General features: G+C 33.0%; 2 protein-coding genes across 2 annotated transcripts; one reads left to right on the plus strand and one right to left on the minus strand.

Annotated features, from left to right (window-relative positions):
* Nucleotides 1–462: 462 nt before the first annotated feature.
* LOC111704390 (uncharacterized) lies at nucleotides 463–1,586 on the plus strand. The gene is made up of 3 exons (XM_023476617.1): nucleotides 463–528; nucleotides 958–1,244; nucleotides 1,433–1,586. The coding sequence occupies exons 1-3, from the start codon at nucleotides 463–465 to the stop codon at nucleotides 1,584–1,586; spliced, it is 507 nt and encodes a 168-aa protein (XP_023332385.1).
* Nucleotides 1,587–2,824: 1,238 nt separating this feature from the next.
* Nucleotides 2,825–8,139, minus strand: LOC111704392 (zinc finger protein 184). The gene is made up of 6 exons (XM_023476619.1): nucleotides 7,982–8,139; nucleotides 6,985–7,113; nucleotides 5,201–5,309; nucleotides 4,963–5,012; nucleotides 4,621–4,810; nucleotides 2,825–4,287 (listed from the first exon to the last, which is right to left on the minus strand). Exons 1-6 carry the CDS (start codon nucleotides 8,042–8,044, stop codon nucleotides 2,984–2,986), a joined length of 1,845 nt encoding a protein of 614 aa, XP_023332387.1. The 5' UTR covers nucleotides 8,045–8,139; the 3' UTR covers nucleotides 2,825–2,983.
* Between the last annotated feature and the right edge of the window lie 90 nt (nucleotides 8,140–8,229).

An 8,229-nucleotide genomic window follows, 5' to 3' on the forward strand; every position in this document is an offset into this window, starting at 1 on the left:
GGTAAAGTTCCCTTAGAAAAATTAGGGGCACAACTAGGGAATCTATATTCAAGTTCTTTTAGTTTTTCCCCATATAATTAAATTAATTTGGAAGTAATAAAAAAGGGCGAGTCTTCTTGTAGGTATTCCTGGCTCATTAACTTTTATACTTACTGTAAAAGCACCTATTCTTATCTTCTACTGGTAGAATAAAATCTGTTTTGGTTGAGATCAACCGTCCGCCATGATCTTTTTGTCTTCTGAGGATAGTACTCAACTCGAATTTCTTCTCATCTCGAATTAAACGCAATCTTGACTTGCCCCTACAGTACTGTGAGCATTTTCCAGGACAGGTTATACGCCATAAAAATTATTTTCTAATGATTTGGAATTTTTTTATAGAATGTATTTTTTTTCCTTTATACTTCTGTTGCAAGGGTTATTGCCCCAGATTTGAATAGATTATCTTTTTCTAATGGATGAATGGCAGAGCAGGACTGGTTAGCTCTGAGACCATTCCCTTACTGCTCATTTTCAGTTTTGTCCGACGTATCTCATTGAACAACAGCAAATTCTTGTTTTGATGAAGCTTTTCTCAAATTACTTCTCCAACAGTCACAACAATCCGACTAAATATTGAAATTATGATGATTTGAAAAAACCGTTGTAACAACGTATTATCTATCTTACGTAGCATAAACTGAAACATTGGTAATATCAAGCTCTTCATTGTTTTTGTTTCCCATTGGACAATAAAGCTTGCCAATGCTAAATCCAAAACATCATAGGACACATCACATATTTCTTTGCTATTGCCGTTTTCTGGAATATATTATGTAAAACCATTTTACTCTCTTTCCTTAACAGTTGTTGTGGTTGACGAGTCGCACTTTATTGTTAATGTTCTCAGTTCGTCTGGAGTTTAAAAATATGTTCGTAACATCTTTTGGTACTGTTGGAGCTGCTGTAAATGCTTAGTCTTCTGGAGCAATTGTTGGAGCTACAGGAAATGCTGAATCTTCTAGATCAACAGTAGGAGCTGCAGTAAATGCTGAATTTTCCGGAGCAATTGTTGGAGCTACAGGAAATGCTGAATCTTCTCGAGCAACTGTTAGAGCTGCAGTCAATGCTGAATCTTCTAGAGCAAATGTTGGAGCTGTAGTAAATGCTGAATCTTCTAGAGCAACTGTTGGAGCTGCAGTAAATGCTGATTCTTCTAAAGCAACTATAAGAGCTGCAGTAAATGCTGAATCTAAAGAGCAACTGTAAGAGCTGCTGGATATGCTGAATCTTCTAGAGCAACGGTTAGAGCTGGTCAATGCTGAATCTTCTGGACCAACTGTTAGAGCTGTAGTAAATGCTGAACCTTCTAGAGCAACTGTTGGGGGCTGCTGTAAATGCTGAATCTTCTAGAGCAACTGTTGGGGGCTGCAGTAAATGCTGAATCTTCTAGAGCTACTGTAGGAGCTGCAGTTAATTCTGTATCTTCTAGAGCTACTGTAGGAGCTGCAGTAAATGCTGAATCTTCTAGAGCTACTGTAAGAGCTGCAGTAAATGCTGAATCTACTGAAGAAACTGTTAGAGCTGCAGTGAATGATGACTCTTAGAAACCAACTGTTGGAGCTGCAGTAAATGCTGAATCTACTAGAGCAATTGTATGAGCCGCAGGAGGGGAGGAAGGCCAACCACATCAATCTCTAGTCCGAACCACATTCTCCTCATTTTCTCGTCCGAACCACCTCCAAATCCTCGTCAATATTATTTTTTTAAGTGTCCGATCCTTGAAAATAAATACATTTTTTAAAAATATGGCGACGTTAGGGCATAGAACATGACTAGAAAAAAGTTTTCCAAGGATTTTGAGATGTTGGAATCTTCAAATCCACGAGAATGATGTCAAGCATTATTTAGGTAAAACTTAAATCTCTTCTGCCTCCATAATTGCTAACCTTTGTGATATAAAATAAATAGACATATATTCGGCATACCTCTGCCTATAATTTTCCCCATGGAACCACCCGAAAAAATTCTATGGTTTTCACTATAGTTAACAAAAAAGATTAAAGTTCTATAAACTTGGAATTATTTGCAGCATTCTACACCAGGAATATCTGAAAATGCGCGTTAAAAAGATGTACATTTTTAAGGACATTAAACTTGAAATCTTTAATTCAATTGAAACTTTTTACTTTGATTTACAAAAATTTGATATTTCATTTATGCCCTAACGTGGCTTGATTCTTAAAAAATAGTTTTATATGGAAGTATTAGACACTTAAAAAAATAATATTGAAAGGAAGAGGATTTCGAGGTGGTTCGGACGAGAAAATGAGGAGATTGTGGTTTGGACTAGAGATTGGTGTGGTTGGCCTTCCTCCCCTCGCTGCAGTAAATGCTGAATCTTCTAGAATTTTAGATTCAAATTTTGTGTGTGATCTCACTTAACCCCAGGTATGGTTTAAGGATGATTAACATTTTAAAAATTAACCTCCAACTAAATTCGATTTTTATTAAAGTTTGAAAATCCGCAAACTTTTTTTGTTTGCTGAAAGAAAATGTTTACAATTAAAACAGAAGATAGGTTCGAAGCGCCCTAAAACTTTGTATGCATATATATAATATATACTTATGTTGACAGCAACTGTTTTTTAGATATATATGCAGTGAATCAGGCAGTTCCATTGTATACTTCCAGGTCTCCCGTCTATCAAACTAATACATTTTTTATTCTAATAAAATAAAAGCAAAACAAAAATGTTATAAACAAATTCTATCATTTCACCATGTTTGTTCCTAAGGCAAATATACATTACGTATGAACTAGTGTCTTAACATAATGATTAAATCATGGTAAAGTTTTAATATACTAGTATTAAAAATAGATAATAAAAAAGTTACGTTCCTTTCAAGTTATAAATAAAAAATATATAAAATTAAGGGATGTTTGACATCATTTAACAATAGGTGAAGTAATGAAAACAATTTTAACAGTTAAATAATTAATTTATATACCATAGTTAACTATAGAGTGTTTGGCATATTCGTGTTTACTTTTAACATGCTTCCTTAAACCATACTGAGTTGTGGCTATATGTCCACATTGACTACACGGATATCTAGTATCGTCGTGTTTGCTTTCTTTGTGCTGTTTCAGATTTCCCTTAGAGGATGCAGCAAAATCACATAAGTCACAGGGATACTTAATACCGAGATGAACGCTTTCTTTGTGTATTCTTAAATGTGCGTTGTCCGTTGCTGCATAAGAACAAAGATCACAGGGGAATCGAATACCTTCATGCTTGACCTGTTTGTGTCGTTTTAAATATTCTATTGTATTCCCAACATATGTGCACTGATCACAGAGATGTTGACTTTCATCATGCCTTTTTCTGTGTCTCTTCAAGTCTAATAATACGTGAGTAGAAAAGTCACATTTATCACAATAATGAGTTGAAGATTTATCGTTATGTTTCCTCTCTTTGTGTGTATTTAAATTTCCTTTAGTAGATGCGACATGTTCACATTGGTCACACAGGTGCATTTCCTTTTCTTTGAATTTATGATTTATTGCTTTATGCGTTCTGAGAGTGCTAGAAAGTTTGGCTACATAATCACACTCATCACACTGATAAACAATTCCGTTGTGAACACTGTCAATGTGTTCTTTTAATTTACTTTGTTGGGATCCGGAAAAATCACACTGATCACAGTTATATCGTTGTCCTTCATGGATAGTTTTCACGTGTCTTTTCAGGTTTCCCTCTCCGGTGAATGAACGATCACATTGATCACAATAGTATCGAACACCTTTATGCTTTCTTTCAAGGTGCAGTCTTAGATTTAGTTTCCGAGTTGCTACATATCCACACTCATTGCAGGGATAAGTTCTTTTCACATGTTCAACCTTTTTATGAGCGTTTAATGAAACTATAGTGTCTGTTGTGTACTCACAAACATCACAGGAATATCGTGACCCGTCATGTTTGGTTTGAATGTGTTTGAATAAATCTTGCTTAGTTGTCCCCACATAATCACATATATTGCATGAAAACCTGTCTGGATTATGACGCTTTTGGTGTCGTAGCAAATTCTCCGTACTGGTTCCAACATAGTCACAAAACTCACAGGGACAAACCATTTTTTCATGCGAACGTTGTTTATGTCTCATTAGATTCATTTTACAGGTTCCTAAATACTCACATTCGTCACATGGCAGCAGTTCTCCGTTCTCAATTGACTGGGCGAGATGAAGTTTCGAGTTTCCAGGTTCAAGTTTCAGATTAACTACAGACTTTGAGTCGTCGCTATCTGAAAATAAATAACTTAATCAAGATACAAGGATACAAGTTATGGTTTCCAAGAAATAATGTATTTACATAAATCGTTTTAGCACAAATTAAGAAACAAAATCGGCCAATGATAACTTGTCTTTTCTGTCCCTTGAAAAGATAAAGCAAACCATCCTGCTCTGCCTAGTGTTTCCAGTTTTTATTGTAGTTAGTAGTAACGTTACTGTAAAAAGGACTCTAAAACTAGGTAAAGTTTGAATAAGACATTTTTCACTACTTTGCAGTCTTGATTGTTATTACATTTATTTATTATTATATCATGACACAATTATTTTTATTGAACAATTTTTACCTTGAAAATCTCTCTTAATTCCAGTTTCTAGTTTTGTTTGTGAATTTTCTTCTGAATTTTCGTAAACATCAATTTCAATTTTAATCTCCTCTCCATCCTCAAAACTATCATCTTTGTCATCGTTTGTGGCATTCTCATGATCATCATCATCTTCATCATCGTCATCATCATCATCGTCATAATTGCCATTCTTTATGGTGAAATAAATTATTTTAAAAGCGTTTTAAACTCGTCAATTTGATTTTCTAAGTGATTTATAACGTAAACTACATTTACAACCTGAAATTTAGGCAAGTTTTCAACATGGATTTAATTTTTTAAATAAATGTATTTCGCCCTTGCCTGCTTGTTTTTATTTTTATTGTCATCTTCAATAGTATATACAGGAACCTCTAAATTAAAACATCTTTTGAAAAAAATAAGAATTAAATCTGTTAGATCAGGAATATGAATTACTGTTTCAGTGATAGGTGTAACAAACCACAAATATATTATAATTATAATCTGTGGATTCAATGATTTTTTGATCGATAAGAGAAATTGCTACCTGGGAAAGTACCTAAGGCGTAGGAAATTGTACCTGGAAGAAGAGTTAATGCCAATCCTATTCCATCCTTAAACCAGAGCAGAACAAGATTCAATATTCTATCAATAGTTTCTATCTGATCTATAGCTCTTGGTAGCAATCTCTAAATTGCAGAATAAAATTATTATATATTGTATTAATCAAAGATTTAAATATACGTTGACTAAATAAAATTCTTCAGGACATAAAAAAGTAACTATTTAAAAGATCGTTTATGATAAGGATTTTATCCTAATTGATACCAATATTAAAACCAAATCGAGTATTGTGGTTGGGTAATTGTTTAAAAAACAGTATTGTGGTTAGGTAATTGTTTAAAAAACAGTATTGTGGTTAGGTAACTGTTTAAAAACCAGAGTCCAAAACTAAAGAACGAAAAGTTTTGACTTAAATTTTAAGTTCATGGTTAAATGCCACTTCTGACTTAATTTAAACCAGAACTTTAACCGTGAGGTTAAATATTTAAACCTTTGGTTAAATATTTAACTCGCCGAAATCGACGAGTTAAAATTTAAACACATGGTTAAAATCTTGAAATCCCGCAATCCCTATTTGTCTATCATCATTCAGCGGTAAGAGGCATTCAACTAATTACGATATATTTAAAAGTAAAAACCTTGATTCAATAAATTTCACGTTTTAGATTAATTAATGTTTTCACGTAAACCCTAAATACGGTTGTGACTAGAAATATGTTGTTTTTTGTCACGTAACTTAAAATTTAAAAAACAGCCGATTACCGAATACCGATACTTACGTAATAATTCTTTAAATCCTTTTCTCTGATTGGTTCAGATTTTTCCCGGGAAATTCAAATTTAAAATTGAGAAAGTTTAATATTTAAGTAGCTATTCATTATTTTACAGAACTTTTAACCACAAACTTAAAATTCGCGCATTCTTTAGTTTTAGACTCTGTATTGTGGTTAGGTAATTGTTTAAACCCAGTATTGTGGTTAGGTAATTGTTTAAACCCAGTATTGTGGTTAGGTAATTGTTTAAACCCAGTATTGTGGTTAGGCAATTGTTTAAAAACCCAGTATTGTGGTTAGGTAATTGTTTAAAAACCCAGTATTGTGGTTAGGTGATTGTTTAAAAACCAAACCCAGTATTGTGGTTAGGTAATTGTTTAAAAACCCAGTATTGTGGTTAGGTGATTGTTTAAAAAACCCAGTATTGTGGTTAGGTAATTGTTTAAAAACCCAGTATTGTGGTTAGGTGATTGTTTAAAAACCAAACCCAGTATTGTGGTTAGATAATTGTTTAAAAACCAAACCCAGTATTGTTGTTAGGTGATTGTTTAAAAACCAAACCCAGTATTGTGGTTAGGTGATTGTTTAAAAACCAAACCCAGTATTGTGGTTAGGGAATTGTTTAAAAACCAAACCCAATTTTGTGGTTAGGGAATTGTTTAAAAACCAAACCCAGTTTTGTGGTTAGGTGATTGTTTAAAAACCAAACCCAGTATTGTGGTTAGGTAATTGTTTAAAAAACAACAAATTATAAGGATTGAAAGCCCAATAGAATTGAGTCTTTGCCACGAAAATCCCTATATCTTTGCAACCCAATGTCGTAGACTTTTGATATTTCAAATTATCATTTCTGCTATATCAAATTATCTATGGTTGAAATATAAAAGGTTTAAACCAGCAGGTTGCAAAGATATAGTGATTAGAAAATTCAAGATCGTGGCAAATACTAATTACATGTGTCTATTTTTATTGTTTATCCAATTCTTCAAACATTTTTGAAATAAAAAACCCTTTATTATAATCATACTTTAGTAAAATCCGCAAAATCTTCGTCTTTTATTAACTTAAGATTTTCCTCCATCTTGTTTTTCAGAATGAGAATATCACAAACGACATGTCTTAATACTTTCTTCTCATTTGTCCCGGTTTCAATACTCTTAACATCAAATCAGAATGTTTAAGAAGGGNAAACCTACAGCTGGTGTCCCAATAAACCTACAGCTGGTGTCCCAATAAACCTACAGCTGGTGTCCCAATAAACCTACAGCTGGTGTCCCAATAAACCTACAGCTGGTGTCCCAATAAACCTACAGCTGGTGTCCCAATAAACCTACAGCTGGTGTCCCAATAAACTTGGGAATTCAGTGACGAATTCGATATCGTCTTTGATATGAATTAGCATTTTAATACCTAATTTCAAAAGCCATATTATTATTTTGTCTGCCAGAGTTTATTTCATTAAAACGGTAAATGGCTGTAAAGATGTGTCTTTAATGTCTCCGCAAGATGAACAGTAAAGACGGACAAGTTTAATCTGTTTATTTACTGTAATTTTTTTGTTTAACTAAGTTCAACCGTATGTAGTCAACACATAAGCAAACAAATTGTAAACATAGCAGACGATAATTTTACGGATTACAGCTTTCTCAAAAATCACTTTACTAAATTAAAGAATTATTTAAAAGACAACATCGAATTAGTCACTGAATTCCCATGTTTATCGGGACACCCTGTACAAATTGTGTCAGAATATTTTTCAACTTTGAAGAGATCGTAAGCGTATTTTTAAGTGACCCTTCATGAAGAAATGACAATGCCCACTTCACAACAAATCAATGTTCATAATTAATAGAAATAATTGTTTTCAATTGTGGATTCTTTCCACATTATTGATTGATCGGACAAAGGTTTTAAGGGAAACGTTGTGAATCGGGAATGCCATTTCTTTTAAGGAGGGTTGCTTCAAATTACGCTTAAAGTCCCTTTGAGACAGATCTTTTTGTTGATAAACTTCTGAATGATCCCTTGAGCTCTTCGATTAAATTTTGCTTTTTATCATTTTCTGTATGTTGCGAACCAGACTCCATTTTTTAATCTGAAATATTTAAATTTTTGGAAATATGATTGAATGTTGCACCTATATTCTACAAACATTGGTTAATAATACAATCTAATCAATACAAAAGGCAACCTTCGACTTGAATTTTTTATCTATTATTATTATTATCATTATTATTATTATTATTATTAACAGTCAACCTACTGACAAATT

Source organism: Eurytemora carolleeae, unplaced genomic scaffold (assembly GCF_000591075.1).
Source record: "Eurytemora carolleeae unplaced genomic scaffold, Eaff_2.0 scaffold580, whole genome shotgun sequence".
NCBI lineage: Eukaryota > Metazoa > Arthropoda > Copepoda > Calanoida > Temoridae > Eurytemora > Eurytemora carolleeae.

Excerpts from the sequence above, each read along its gene's own strand:
- LOC111704392 (XM_023476619.1), bottom strand. The coding sequence starts at position 8,044 with ATGGAGTCTGGTTCGCAACATACAGAAAATGATAAAAAGCAAAATTTA. Across the intron at positions 5,013-5,200 it reads GGCATTAACTCTTCTTCCAG|AGGTTCCTGTATATACTATT; the intron begins GTACAATTTCCT and ends GTTTTAATTTAG. Across the intron at positions 4,288-4,620 it reads AATTAAGAGAGATTTTCAAG|ATAGCGACGACTCAAAGTCT; the intron begins GTAAAAATTGTT and ends ATTTATTTTCAG.
- LOC111704390 (XM_023476617.1), top strand. The coding sequence starts at position 463 with ATGGCAGAGCAGGACTGGTTAGCTCTGAGACCATTCCCTTACTGCTCA. Across the intron at positions 529-957 it reads CATTTTCAGTTTTGTCCGAC|TCTTCTGGAGCAATTGTTGG; the intron begins GTATCTCATTGA and ends GTAAATGCTTAG. Across the intron at positions 1,245-1,432 it reads GCTGAATCTAAAGAGCAACT|AGCTACTGTAGGAGCTGCAG; the intron begins GTAAGAGCTGCT and ends TGAATCTTCTAG.